Genomic DNA, 14592 nt, shown 5'->3' with positions numbered 1-14592 from the left:
GGCCGCCTGCAGCGGAGCGCGCGAACTTAACCACTCGGCCACGGAGCCAGCCCCCCCACTTGGCTTTTTTGCAGAAATTGACCAGCAGATCCTAAAATTCACATGGAATTTCAAGGGATCCAGAATAGACAGAACAATTCTGAAAAGAATAACAAAGTTGGAAGACTCTCACTTACTTACTGTACAGCTTACTACAAAGCTACAATAATCAAAACATGTATGGTATTGACATAAGGAGAGACACACAGATCAACGGAAAAGAAAGGAAAGTTCAGAAATAAATCCATCTATCTACGGTCAACTGATTTTCAACAAGGGTTCCAAAACCCTTGAAAAAAAGAGTCTCTTCAATAGATGGTGCTGGGACAACTGGACTTCCATATGCAAAAGAGGGAAGCTGGAGCCCCACCTCACACCACGTACAAAAATTAGCTCAAAATGGATCAAAGACCTAAATGCAAAAGCTAAAATTATTAAACTCTCAGAAAAAAACACAGGCGCAAATCTTCATGACCTCAGATTGGCAATGGTTTCTTAGATATGACATTAAAAGCACAAGCAATAAAAGAAAAAATAGATAAATTAGACTTCATCAAAATTAAGAACTTTTGCACATCTAAGGGCGTTAGCAAAAAAGTGAAAAGACAACCCAAAGAATGGGAAATAAATATTTGTAAATCATATATCCAATAAGGGCCTGGTATCTAGAATATATAAAGAACTCTTACAAATCAACAACAAAAAGACAAACAACTCAGTTAAAAAATATGCAAAGCGTTTGAATGGAAATTTCTGCAAAGAAGATATACAAATGGCCAATAAACACATATCTATATGAAATTATTAGTCATTAGGGAAATGCAAATTAGAACCACAAGATACCACTTCACACGCACTAGAATGGCTATCATCAAAAAAAACAAAAAGTAAGTGTTAACGAGGATGTGAAAAAAATGGAACCCTCATATGTTGCTGGTGAGCATGTAAAGTGGTGTAGCGGCTGAGAAAACAGTTTGGTGGTTCCTCCATAAGTTAAACATAGAATTACCACATAATTCAGTAATTCCACTCCTAGATATATACCCAAGACAGGTGTTCAAACAAAAACTTGCACACAAATGTTCAGAGCAGTATTACTCACAAGAGCCAAAACGGAGACACCCAAATGCCCACCAACTGATGAATGGATAAACAAAACGTATTCTATCCAGGGGCTGGCCCCACAGTGTAGGGGTTAAGTTTGGCACGTTCTGCTTCAGTAGCCTAGGTTTGCAGGTTTGGATTCCGGGTACAGACCTACACCACTCGTTAGCCATGCTGTGGTGGTGATCCACATGTAAAGTGGAGGAAGATTGGCACAGATGTTAGCTCAGCGCTGGTTGTCCTCGGGGAAAAAAAAATGTGGTCTATCCATACAATGAAATATTATTCAGTCATAAAAATCAATGAAGTACTGAAACATGCTACATCAGGGGCAAACCTTGGAAACATGCTAAGTGAAAGAAGCCAGACACAAAAGGCCATATATTGCACAATTCCAATTTAGATGAAATGTCCACAGACACAGAAAGTAGATTAGCGGTGCCAGGGACTGGGAAGAGGCAGGGATGAGGAGGGTTTCCTTCTGGGGTGGTGACAACGTTCTGAAACTAGATGGTGGCGATGGTTGTGCAACATTGTGAATGCCCTAAAAGCCACTTAATTGTACACTTTAAAAAGGTTAAATGATAAATTTTATGCAATGTGAATCATACCTCAACAAAAAAATAATGAACACACCTCCTCCCAAAATAAGTATGCTATTTTTAGATTCCAGGAGAGTCAAGTACTAAAATAGTGAAACATTTAGAAGAACCTGAATCTGCCTAAATCCCATTTCAGCGCTTCTCTCTTTCCCCTAAAAAAGCAACCCACCTTCATGCAAGATGGGGAATATTATCTTTAGCTTGAGAATTCCTGAGTTAGGGCTCCACGACCAAAGAATTCCCAAGCTCTTATTTGCTGCTTTATTACACTGGTCCATCCCAGCCAGCACCCAGCCACGACGTTCTCATGTCGTAAATATACCTCGCAAGAGACCACGCAGTTTCTGGGCCACCACCTGTAACAACCGCCTCTCTCCACTGCCTGATAGCCATCTGTGGGTGCTGATGCAGCTTTCTGGCGGTTGGTGCTGGACTGCTGCCCAGGCATTACACCCGGGGTCAGGCTGCTGGTATTCTTCACCCTCCCCCATTCCTTGAAGAGGTCAATGGAGAAATCCTTTCTCTTCAGTGATGTCTGTTAGAGCCCCCACTGCGTGTGACCCGGGGAGTGGAGATCTGCAGAGCAGGGCAGGGCACCTCCCAACTCCCACATGGCACTCGGGCTCCAGAGTCACCTATCACAGCCAGGGGCCCTGGGCGTGGCCTCTTCGAGCCCAGATATCTTCTACCTATAGGTCATAGTGGTCACCTGAGGGCATGGGCATTACTGTGTCATTCTCCTTCTGGGAAGGATGAGAAAATACATTGGTCCCCTCTAGAGAACACAAGGTTAAGCCTACATGTGAAGAGTTTTGGTCTTCCTAGACCTGACCTCTTTCCCCTCATCCAACACACACACAATTTCTGAACAGATTTCAGTATTTATTTCATCCTTGATTCTTCCGGAAGTTACCAATCACCAGTAAAATGGTCAAAAAAGTAGACCAAAGAAGAAAACGCCATAAAAATCCTAAGTAATACGTGAAGAAAAATTCATCTTTGAATAAGTGACTGGATAATTTTAAAGTTGATCTTGTTTAGACCTAAATATGATTGAGAAAAAGACTGCTCAGCTATTCTAGTGACAGTATCCACACGATGATCCTACACTCAGAAAAAAAAGCTGGAATGAGGGAAGGGCTCTGAGAGGTTAACAGTGGATAATGCTGGGGGACACAATTACAGGTGGTTTTTCTTATCTGCATTTTCTAATTGTTATCAGCATGTAGTGTAATAATAAAAGGATAATTCCTCGAAATAATAAAAAGACAGTTGGGTCCCTTCCTCCACTCAATCAAAGCACTCTGTGCCTCACATACCTTGTTGAGCTTGCCCAGCGAAGATATGAGATCGGCCCACTCAGTCGAGGACTCAAAATTTCTTAAAGCCTTTTCAATCACCGAAGAGTAATTTCTGTATCGGTAATCAGTGGATAGTTCTTGCTCTTCTGGATCCATCTTACATTCTTGCAGCAGAGAAAGTATCTAAAAGTCAATCAAAAAATAAACAAATGAGGCAGCTATTCAAGGACACAAATGGTTCCCAGCCCAGAGATACAGAGGAAATGAGTCCACAACACTACTGGGCACAAACTCCCTTGGCAATCCAGTTCAAATATTTGGCAAGGCTTCTGGGCCAGGCACTACAGTAGATCAAAGATAAACAGTTCCGGCCCTCCTGGATTCTGAGAGAGACAAATGGATGGAGTGGCAAGAAGCAAAAATACTAGGGTTCCACTTAATTGACAAAATTAGTGCCAGGAGTGAAACTCATTAGGCGGCTGACTGTACTTTGTTGCCAATTGGTAATTCTGAAAGATCATAAGGATGTAAGAGCGTAGTGTCTGACAGTATCATTGTCAGAAATGTACCATGTGCCTGTTCAGTTACTAAGCTCCAATTACCCACCAGACCCTCTGACCAGGAGCTGCCCCGATGGCTTTGTCCTCAAAGTGTAGAGTCTGCGTGTAGGTGATTACACCAGGGCCCAAGCAGTCATCATTTTATTCTTCTTGCTCATGTATATTCTCTGATGGATTCTTTTATTTTTTCCTGCGGCTAGATGCATTCATTATATATGAACCATTACAGCTATTGCAAAGCCTGAAATGTAGATGGTCTAATGCCAACTCCAACAGCAACCATATCCTTTTCTTTTTATCCCCAATGTGACAAAAGGAAACAAAGAACAACAGGGGATGCTGTTGTTCAAGATCGAATGCACTGATTTGACCTTGTGAAACCATCCATCATTTATACGTTATCATGTACAATACAAATGCATGCTTACATCAAATTGTTTTTACTCCATCACAAAAAAAAAAATCTGAAGGTCAACTCATCAGTCTATTCAAACAAATTATAACTCTGAAAAATATTCCATGAGATACAGAAATGTTGAATTGTTCTCTTGGTCTGTCACCTAGTTCCAAGCTTTGGCACTTTCTCAAAAGTAATGCCTTAGGATTCTCACTTGCCTCCCTTCTTTAGTCTTCATCTAATTAAGATCTATTTAGAGTGTGGCAGGCACCTACCCCAAAACCCCTTGTCTCTCTTTTTCATACTAAGGCAACCCTAATTTTGCTCAGGCAGCACTACAGTTCCCAGCCTCCCTTGCAGCTAGGTGGTCATGTGACAGCTCTGGACAATGGGATGTCAGTAGAGGCTGGTGGTGGGGACTCCAGGAAAGCTGTTTGAAAAGAGGTGGACTCCTCTGGCATGGGCCTTTTGTCCTTCACTCTTCCCCTTCTTTTGTCCTGGAACAAAGGTTTGATGCTGGAAGTGAAGCCGCATCTTGCAACCAAGAGGATATGCCTCCTTTTGTGCATAAGTGAAAAGAGAGAAGTTGAGACCCTGGATGGCTTTAAGAAGGCATCATACCAACCCTGGATGCTCTGCCTCTGGACTTAAAGCTTTCTGCACGTAGCAGCTCATTTGTTTAAGCCACCGTTCAATCAAGCTGAACACAGGCCTGGCTGATATACAAGGCTAATTAGTATTTCACTAGTACACAGTCTGAATGGAGAAATGCTCAGGAACGTGATATGATAAAATACACTGAGCAGGCTGTAGTTTGCTAACCAAGTTGCACACAATCAAATAAAAAAGCAAACATCAAAGGTGAAAGAAACTGAACTGTAGGTACAACGATACGTTCTTTAAGCTTGAATCTCTCATTTATTGGCCACAGTGAATTTGCAAGAATCCTCTGATATCTTCTACTTCATTTTCTGATCACTCTTGGCCTGCTCCAGTCCACTCAAGGCCACCACAACTTTCGTGTTGCCAACGTCAGGGGACTCTTGTTTCCTTACAGTACCTCTCAGTAGGATGGGCAGCAGACCCCTGGCTCCTTCTCACAACAGCCTTCTCTCAGCCCACCACTCCTCTGGCCCACAGGCCCTGCACTGGTTTCCTCTTACCTCTGCTGTGCCTTCCCCTTTGCAAGCTCAGCCTCCTCTAGCTGACTGCCAGATGTTGGCATTCCCTGGCACTAGGCTTGGGCCTTCTTTCTTTCTCTCTTTATCCTCGGTGATCTCCCCATTCCTCTAACTTACAAATACCATCTTCATGCTAATGACCCACGGATTTACAACGCCTGCCCAAACCTCCCCGAGGTCCAGATTCATGCAAATGTCTACTTGACTTCTCCTCATGGATGCGGAAAGTGTCTCAAAGTTAGTGCATCCCAAACTACTCTCGAGTGCTCATCAACAAAATGTGGTCTAGCCATACAATGGAACGCTATTCGGCAATGTGAAGGAACATGGAACAGACATGTGCTACATCACGGATGAACCAGGAAAATACACGCTTGGTGGAAGAAGCCAGTCACAACTGCTACATATTGTATGATTCCATTTACATTAAATGCCCAGAACAGGCAAATCCTTAGAGATGGCAAGTAGATTAGTGGATGCCTTGGGTGGGGAGCAGGAACAGGGAGTAACTCAAAATGGGCACAAGGGATTTTTAGGGTAATGGAAATGTGCTAAAATTGGATTGTGGCAGTGGGTGCATGACTCTGTAAGTTTACTAAAAATCAATGAATTGGACACTTGAATGAATGAATGTTATGGTCTGTAAAGTATATCTCAATAAAGCTGTTTAGAAAAACCCTAAACTCTCAATTCCATCTGTTCAGCATGCTCCTTCTCCTGTCTTCTTTTCCTCAGAAAGTGGCCACACTACCCACAGGATCTGTGATATCACCCTGGACTCTTCCTTCTCTTCACCTGCCACACTCAACCCAATACCTGTTGGCTCTTCTTCCAAAACACCTGTGGACTCGATTGCTCACCATCTCCACTGCTCCACTGTGCAAGCTTACAGAGGCTTCAGAGTGGTCCTCCTTCACTCTCGCCCTCTCCAAAGTATTTTCACACAGCGCTCCAAGAATCCTCTTACAACATAAATTAAAGCACAACCCCACCATGTTTAAACTCTTCCCACTAAGCTTACAATAAATCCAGACCTCCCCCGCTTACCCCGTGGCCTACAAGGCTCCACCCATCTTTCTCTCCAAGGCACTCTGCTTGTCCTAGGACTGACTCCTTCCACAGAGCCTTTGCACAGGCTGGATCTTTCTGCAAAAATATCCTGTACTTTGCATATGCACCCACATAGTAAGATTTCCTATTCATTCTTGGGAAGGCCTGTTCTTCTTTTCTGAAATAATAGCATTCACATTTTTTTAAAACATTAAAGATGGTAACAAGAAGCAATAGTTTATTTTGCCAAGAAGTTGGTACATCTAAATAGTCTGTAACTTTTTTTTTTCAGGACATTTACTGGTCTGAAATCCGGTATCTCTGAACCATTGCAATACTCCCTGCAGTGCCTGCTCACTACATTAAATGTCTAAGCACTGGGGAAAGAAACACGAAGAAGACAAGGTTCCACTCTCATAGTTCATCGCCTAATGAAAGAGAAAATATCTAACTATATCAATTTATCATGGCACACACAGTGACAGTATGGGCTGAGGTTAAAGTGACGCTGGCAAGAGCAAAGGACAGGGGCTGGCCTGGTGGAGCAGCAGTTAAGTTCGCACATTCCACTTCAGTGGCCTGGGGTTTGCCGGTTCAGATCCCAGGTGCTGACATGGCACCGCTTGGCAAGCCATGCTATGGTAGGCGTCCCACATATAAAGTGGAGGAAGATGGGCATGGATGTTAGCTCAGGGCCAGTCTTCATCAGCAAAAAGAGGAGGACTGGCAGCAGATGTTAGCTCAGGGCTAATCTTCCTCAAAAAAAAAGAGCAAAGGACAGAGGAAGACCACCCACCAGCAGAGGAGTCCTCCAAGCCCACAGGCGTGGGTGGGTAGTTAGCAGAAAAACAGCTTCATCAGCAATAACGTGTGTGTATAGAAGGTGGAGTGGCAAAGGGACACCACTGCTTGTGGCAAGGAGGGTGTTGGCCAGGTCAGAGCAGGTAACTAAAGCAGTTCAATGCTACTGTTGGCTATATGAAGAAACTACTATTTGGTGTAACTAATAGCACAGGCAAGGAGTCTGCAACGCTTCATTGGAGCAAAGTCCTTTATTTCAAAATATGGGGCATTCGATACTATGTTACTAAGCAAGCCTTGTGGGTGGGCTTGGTAAATTCATCATTTATGCATGCATTTATTTCATGCAACACACAAGAGACCTATGAGATGGGTATTAGCCTTAAGATGAGGATATTGGGAATCAGGCCCTCCAGAAAGTTGCCTGAGTCACACAGCAAGCAACTGGCAGAATTAGGATTCCGGCTCAGGTCAGCGAAATGCCACAGAACCTTTACTACATTATGCTGCAGGTAAAGTTAATAGTTCTGACAATGATCTTGCAATCTATCCTGAATACCTTTTCTGTGAGAGGCTCAATAGCTGGGTAAAACTCACAAGGGTTTTACGGCCTACTAACAATTAGATACACAAGGGAGTAGTCTTATAAATAAGTGTACCCCACCAGATGTATCCGCCTTAAAACAGAAAATGTCAGCAGGAAATCTCCCGCCTTATCCATTCTTATTTTCTTAGAAAAATAAGTTCAAGTGAAAAATCAACTGCCAGATCCGAAAGAAGTTAATTGTAAAGATGTTTACATGAAGGAACGTTTCTGAGTTAGATGAAAAGAAAGTGAAAAATGACAAACAGCCATCCTCGCATGAACAAGGAAACTTATCAACAGATGATGACCCTTCGTCTACAGAACGGAAACACTCCTCTGCAACTGGTTTAATCAACTCTAGAGCACATTATTTTGAATTTGGTCTTTCAGAGCGGTAACGAAATTTTACCGGAAAAAATTTAAGACACTATCGGGAGCAGGCTTTGGAGGAAGGGGAAGGGCCTCCATCCCCTTACCAAAAAATCCTACAAAGGTTTTCCCAAGTGTAGGGCAGCTGTCCCAAATTAAGGAAACACCTGCAGGTAACAGTCTCTGTAATCAGCCGCACTATGAGTTGCTAAGGGCCATCCACGCTGGCAGTAGCCGGCAGTCCTGCAGGACGCAGGGGCCAGGCGGGCAGAGCGCACACACTGCGACTCGGATCCCTTCTCCCAGGCGCAGCGTGGGAGACTTTGGGGGTCTTCCCTTAACAGGAAAGCCCTCATTTTATAAAGGTCCCCAGCCCTCCTGACCGACGAGGACTGCACAAGCGAACAAAGGCGCAGCTTGTCCGCCGTCTGCCAGCCGAGGCGAAGGGTGGGCGGGCCGTGACCCACCTGACCTCCACCTGCCGGACCAGAGGCCGCGCCGACACGGCGAGGGCGCGGTCGCACTTCCTCCGCCGCGGGAGTCGGCGGAACTGGGAGGGGCCCCACCAGCCTCCCGGGCTGCCCCTCGGGGGGTCCCGGGCCGGAGCCGACGCCCACACGCGGCCTCGCTGGGGCCGCCCCCGCACTGCAGCAGTGCGCGCCGCGGGCCCGCCGCGTTCCAAGGGGCCACCTGCACCCCGACACCGCCCGAGCCCTCGCACCCGGGGGAGAGCGCCCATGCTGCCTCGCCGCTCGCGGGAGGCGACGCCCCGGCTTCGCCCGGCGGCCGAGGGTGCGGGCCGGACTTACCGGCGGCGGCGGCAGCGGCCCTTCTCGGCAGGCGCGCCCGCGTGCGGTGCGGAGAAGCCAGCCGCGCTGCGGCAGGTACAGCCAGCGGCTGCGGAGGCACGGCCGGGAGGGGACCGCGGAGGAAGCGCCGCGCCCGAGGCCGAGCGGCCACGGCTCCAGGGGGCAGGGCGGGGCCGGGAGGCGGACCCTCGGCGCGCGGGGCGGGGCCCAGGGAGGGGCCTTGGTGAGGGGCGTGGCCGAGAGTGGGTCTTCGGGAGGCGGGGCGGGACTGGGAGGCGGGCCCTCGGAGCGAGGAGCGGGGCCGAGGGAGTGACATCTGTACGTGGGGCGGGGCCGAATGCGGGCCCTTGGCGCGCGGGGGCGGGGACAAGGGCGGGTCCTCGGCGCGCGGGGGTGGGGCAAGCTGGGCCCTCGGCACGTAAGGCGGTGCCGAGGGCGAGACCTATGGGGACAGGGCGGGAAAGCGGGACCTGGGCGGGTAAGGGCGGGGGCAAGGATAGAAGTCGTCCGCGGGCCGGGTGAGGCTGGGAGCGAGCCCTCGGCGCGAGGGGCGGGGCCAAGGGAGAACCCTCGGTACGTGCGGCGGGGCCGAGGGAGGGTCCTCAGAGGGCGGGGCGGGGAGGGGCTGGGAGGTGGCCCTCAGCGCGAGGGGCGGGGCCAAGGCGAGCCCTCGTACGTGGGGCGGGTCTGAGGGCGGGTCCTTGGCGGGGCGGGGCTGGGAGGTCAATGGAGGACATCGGTGTGGGGCGGAGCTAAGGGAGGATCCATGGGAGGCGGGGCGGGGCTGCGAGGCGGGCCGTTGACTTGAGGGGCGGGAGGCGGGTCCTGGGCGTCGGCTCCAGAGCCCGGGACTCGCACCCCCCAGTCTTCCACAGCTTCCCCGCCGTGGGCGTCGCTCTCAACAGCAAAAACTAGCTGCCGCCCTCGCTGCGGGGCTGCTCCTGGGAAGGCCTCCCACAGGTAGGCGCAGTTGCTCCGCCGCTCACCTGGGGTTCCCCCGACACGCCCAAACGGAAGGGGACATCAGTGAGTGAATCAGCCCAAGGAGGGGCCTTGGAGTTACAGACAGGGAGAACAGTGGGACCCGTGGCACCTGGCTCACCCCATCCTTTCCATCGGGGCCACATCCAAACCCTTGGGGTGGAGGCAGAATGAACCCTTCCGTACATGCTTGGGCGGCTGGTTAAGGTGTCCTCGCACCCATGGGCCGCACCTTTCCGACCCTTGGAGTCAGAGGAGGTGAGGGAGTTAATTCTGGAGTGACTTTCGTTATGTGGGTTTTGGCTCACAAAGGAGACCTCAAGTCAACTGTAAAGAGCGTTAATATTTCCAGATAAACCCCTTCTTGTCATCCTTACGAGCCTTCGGACCTGGACAGTTCAGACCCACTCTACCTGGCCTGACAGCTGCAGGGCGAGACGCACCTTGAAGGTTGGGTGTCGGGCGGAGTTCGCCTGAGCATCCTGATTGCACCAGCTGGGGCTCGTAGCCAACCAAAGCAGAACCACCTGTTGACTGAGGTTGTAATTTCTGTAGAGGCTTCTACCCGTTTAACCCCTGACAGTCTCAGAAATTTTCAGATCCATTCTGGGGCTCCTGAAGGCTAGGCAGCCATGAAAGAGTTTGGGGGGGGGGGGTGGGAGTAGAAGGTCCATGAATACTTTGAAATGTACAGAACATTTTGTGTATATGTATGTTTCTGGAGAAAGGGTATAGAGTTTGTATCAGATTCCCAAGGGGACCTGTCACCTCCCTCAAGTCACCAAGAGTATTTTAGTAGTTTGGGATGCTGGACCTCTGGCTTAGCCAGGCTTCTGATTCTGATTCCATCTCTTTGGCATATACCAAATGCCCCAGATGTAAGTCCTCTAATAGTCACTTTTAGGAATAGTGTTAAAGTAGAAGCAGAGGAAAACTAAAGGATTGAGCATTTAGGAAGAAAAAAATTTCATGAAAATTGATTTCCTAGTGAAGATTGATAAACTCTGTTTTTACAAAAATAGAGTTGACAAACAGGTGAGATTTTTATTTTTAGGTTCTTCAAACCCTAGCCACACTCCACATTGCATAGAACTAATAGAGATGAAAGAACTGGTTATATTCATCATTGAAAAAGAGGGAGAATCAGTCTATTTGTGTCAAAACCACCATGTACAACTTTGTCCCGATACATTTATATAAAATAATATATGTGCCTTGTATTTATGTCACCTATCGCTAAAGAACTCCAGGTGTGTGGGAGGTGAATTTAAATTAACTTTAAGAAATTCAAATACTGTAAACCTTAAAAGACCAACTCCATTTATAATCAGCGTTGACAGTAAATGTACCGCATTAAGATTTGGAAGTTCATTCCTATGAGAAATCTGTTTTCTTGGGTTATCTTGTCACACTTAAAAGTCTACTTAGTTATGTTCATCTATTTAAGACATGTAAATAGAGCAGATTCCTTGCATAATAATACTCAAATGAATCAGGACATTTCAGATTTAATTTAAATCAGAACATTAATCCTCACCCCTTCTGATAATAAAGCAGGTATTATAAATCAGAGGTACCTACAGTCTCTTGCTCAGACTGGCCCACCTATTAGAGAGATTGACCAGGTAAACTCATCCTGAGTTTCCGTATCCAGATATTGGTGACCTCTGAGCATGTCTCTTCTGTAACGTAGATTCTGCTCCACCCATGTAGATAGAAGTCCTGTGTAGTTCTATATTTGATTCTGTGCCTAGTTGTGCTTGACTTGGAGTAACAAGTAGCCCTTTGTCAGGATCGTCATTATCACCTGTTTCATCTCCACACCCACATCACTGTCCAGGTTCTTGGTCTGTCAGAATCTTTGTTGCAGTTCAGTAGGTGAGGCAGGAGTCCAAGAGCCATGTCTAAAGCTGATACTGTATGCGGGTTTACCACTCGTGCCTCAACCTGGAAAATTCTATCACAGGGAAGCTGGATGTGGATGGCACCACTGGATCCATCTGGTGCCTAAAAAACATATGTGGGATAATCCATTTAAAATATGCTGAGTTTAAGCCATGTTTCATTTATCTACCTTATGGAAAAGTTCACACAGAGCCTAATTTTGGGGATCTAATAACTATATGGCTTGCACATCATATAGATTCAATGTACCATACCCCTTAATTTTTACATCAAGGGAGTTGCCTATGGTCTCTAGACTTGTAATAGTGAAGCTGGACATGCTGAGTGCTAGGTGCCAAGAAAAGCCAAGGAACTTTGTGGTCAGACAGTCCTGGATACCATCCTGGCTCTTGGCTTATAGCTGTGTGATCTTGGGCAAATTAATCTCTCCAAACTATTATTTCCTCATTTAAAAAAATGACATGAATGCTTCCTTCAAAGGACTGTTGTGAGAATTATGCAAAACAATGTTGGGAAAGCATTAAGCGTGACATCTGGCCTAGTATACCATGGGTTTGCAGTTTGTGATTTTTTTCTTTCTGATTCCAAGCCTAATTACTTTTTTTCACTACAGCATACTTTGAAATATTTTCATGCACTTCTATTAGTTAGACTCCTTTTGGTTGCAAGCAGCAACAACCCAATTCAAGCTAGCTTAAGGAAAAGGGAAATTTATTTCATTTTAAGGATACAAGGGTATTTTGGAACATCTCTCAGAACCCAGGATCTCAGGAACAGTGTGAGGCCAGGGAAGGGATGCTACCACAGGGAGGGGGCTGTCTCTCTTCGGGCCACTCTGTAACTTCTTTTCTTGAGAGTCGGTGGCCTCCTCCTCTGGGTATGCCTGGCTCTCTCTGCTCCTTGGACCACATTGGGTAGGGTGGGGCCACTCACAGTAAAGGCTCTGAGCTTTCTCTGATCCAGTCCAGCTGGTTCTGCCCTTTAGAGGAAGGGCCTGCAGCTGGAGCAGTCAACAGAGGCTAGCAAGGCAAAGTCACTTTGTGGCTGCTGCAGCTGCAAACACAAGAAGCAAGCGAGAGGGGGCCAGGAGATAATTCTTAGGAAGAGGGTTCTGGGCAGAGCATCTAATAAGGGCTCCTGATGACCTTTCCATAAAAATGAGAAATGCTGGTCTGATCAGCAGTTCACAATTAAGGGTCTTCCAAGGGCCACAGGCTGATTCAAAAATCTCAAGGTGGGATTTGGCTAGAGACAAAAAAGGAAGAAGAAATAAAAGGGATTGGCCTGTTTACTCATGCATTTCCTGTCTGACTCCATCACACAGAGCCCGAAAGAGCTCCATGGTCCCTATGCAATTGCCCATCATTGGCAGGACTCTGGAGGCTGGCTGCAGAGGGAGCCGGTGTGAAAGGTATTCAGGAAACTTCTCAAAAGCCAAAGTGTTTTTAGAGCCAGACAGGAAGTCATTAAAATGTTTTAAGAGTTTTTGTCTGAGATGAATATGAGAGCATGCTGGATTTAATCAGGCAATACGGCGATGACCAAAGGAAGTGAAATGCAATCTGGGTGGATTTCAGACTTCCTTCTACCCAAAATGGATGAAAAATTGAGGTGACGGTTGAGAGAGCTAAACTGACATGCTGCCATTGTAAGTTGTAGAGTCAAGAAGAATAACCTTGCACCCTGCGATAGATGAGAAATAACAGGGTCACCTGTGTAGTCCTGGTCCCCCAAATAAATGAAACCTTGAGGATTTCCATACTTTACTGATTTCAGAGTGGAAAACAGCATTATCCCTTATTTCTGCAATGCTGCTGTCAGGAGATATGATGGGAACTTCATGGTCATAATGAAGTGACAACATTGCTGTTTTCCTCTGTGCACAGCCCATCATAAACTTGGTAAATTTGTGCTTTCTTTTCTTTGTATTTTGTTTGTTGTGTGCCTGTTGTATTTTTGTTGTGGTCTGGTAGCCATTCCTTCCTCAATCTTGACTCCCTTGCAAACTTTCTTTGCAAGTATATTTCTTCTCTTTTATAAGATCCTTTGGTCTCCAAGTCTGCTTTCTACAGGGTGTAATAGGAACCCAGGAGACTGGTTGCAAAACCAATCCGATTTGAAAGCAGTGAACGTGGAGTCACCTGTTGTCAGAGAGACTATATATAAAAGGGGCTCAGGGAGGCATCTGCAGAATCACCCTGGGCTGTAGCTGAGAGGGAAGCGAGAACAGGTTAAGGAGAACATATCTGCATATGTCTGAGCAAAGAGATGGTCTGGACAAAGTTGTCTATTGTGGAAATTAAAGAAATCTTAACTAAGTTGGAGTTGGGAAGGCCTGTAGGGGAACCCTAAGGCTCTATCACACATCATCAGTTACACCAAATGGGAAGAGACGATTCCTGTATCTTGGACAGCAAGTACAACTACTTACTTTACTACTGAATGAAGATTTCTCTGAACTGTTACTTTCTCCCAATGGATTTTCCTTTAGAACAACCCCTCCCTACTCCCCTCTTTTCTTTTCCAGATTTGCCTGTGGTCCACCATAGCACACCCCAAACTGCAATTCTTTTGGCTATTCTCCAATAAGCTCATTTTGAGATAAAATAACAGGAAAATTTGCTTTTTAAGTTGACACAATGCCTGAACAAGATAAAAGAAGTGGCAGGGCAACCTTGTAAACATTCTGGGAAGAGCACAGAATATAAAACCCAGATGAAAAACCCATTAGGGAAGAAATCATATCCCAATGAAGAAAGGACATTCCTCCCGAGTCCTTCAAGCTATACTACTTCATAAATATAAGAATCAACTAAAACGTACTCAGATATAATAAAACAAAATGAGATACAAAGCAGGATGGCAGAGCCAAGGAAACAGGATAAATCATCATCCTTACAGACTCAA

At 46.5% G+C, this 14592-nt stretch overlaps 2 protein-coding genes across 8 annotated transcripts in view; one reads left to right on the top strand and one right to left on the bottom strand.

Annotated features, from left to right (window-relative positions):
• DOP1B (DOP1 leucine zipper like protein B) overlaps positions 1-8972 on the bottom strand; it is a 97896-nt gene extending 88924 nt beyond the window's left edge. The window contains exons 1-2 of one of the 4 annotated variants that reach the window (XR_011533855.1): positions 8800-8950; positions 3065-3229 (exon numbers count right to left, since the gene is read on the bottom strand). Coding sequence is in view for 2 of the 4 variants with exons in the window: in XM_070597454.1 (XP_070453555.1) it covers positions 3065-3202 (138 nt within the window). In the remaining 2 variants the exon portion in view is untranslated. Of the gene's footprint in view, positions 1-3064; positions 3230-8799 lie in introns of all 4 variants that reach the window. The other 3 variants (XR_011533854.1, XM_070597454.1, XM_070597455.1) reach the window with 3 other exon arrangements.
• A 593-nt stretch (positions 8973-9565) lies between these two features.
• Positions 9566-14592, top strand: part of SETD4 (SET domain containing 4) — a 286569-nt gene continuing 281542 nt past the window's right edge. For 2 of the 4 annotated variants that reach the window (XM_070597440.1, XM_070597423.1), the window contains exon 1: positions 9566-9759. The gene's annotated coding sequence lies outside the window, so the exon portion shown is untranslated. The remainder of the gene's footprint in view (positions 9760-14592) is intronic. The other 2 variants (XM_070597442.1, XM_070597424.1) reach the window with 1 other exon arrangement.

This window comes from Equus przewalskii, chromosome 27, assembly GCF_037783145.1.
Source record: "Equus przewalskii isolate Varuska chromosome 27, EquPr2, whole genome shotgun sequence".
Classification (NCBI taxonomy): Eukaryota; Metazoa; Chordata; class Mammalia; order Perissodactyla; family Equidae; genus Equus; species Equus przewalskii.
The sequence above is the reverse complement of the archived record's forward strand: the minus strand, read 5'-3'. Positions and strand labels throughout refer to the sequence as shown.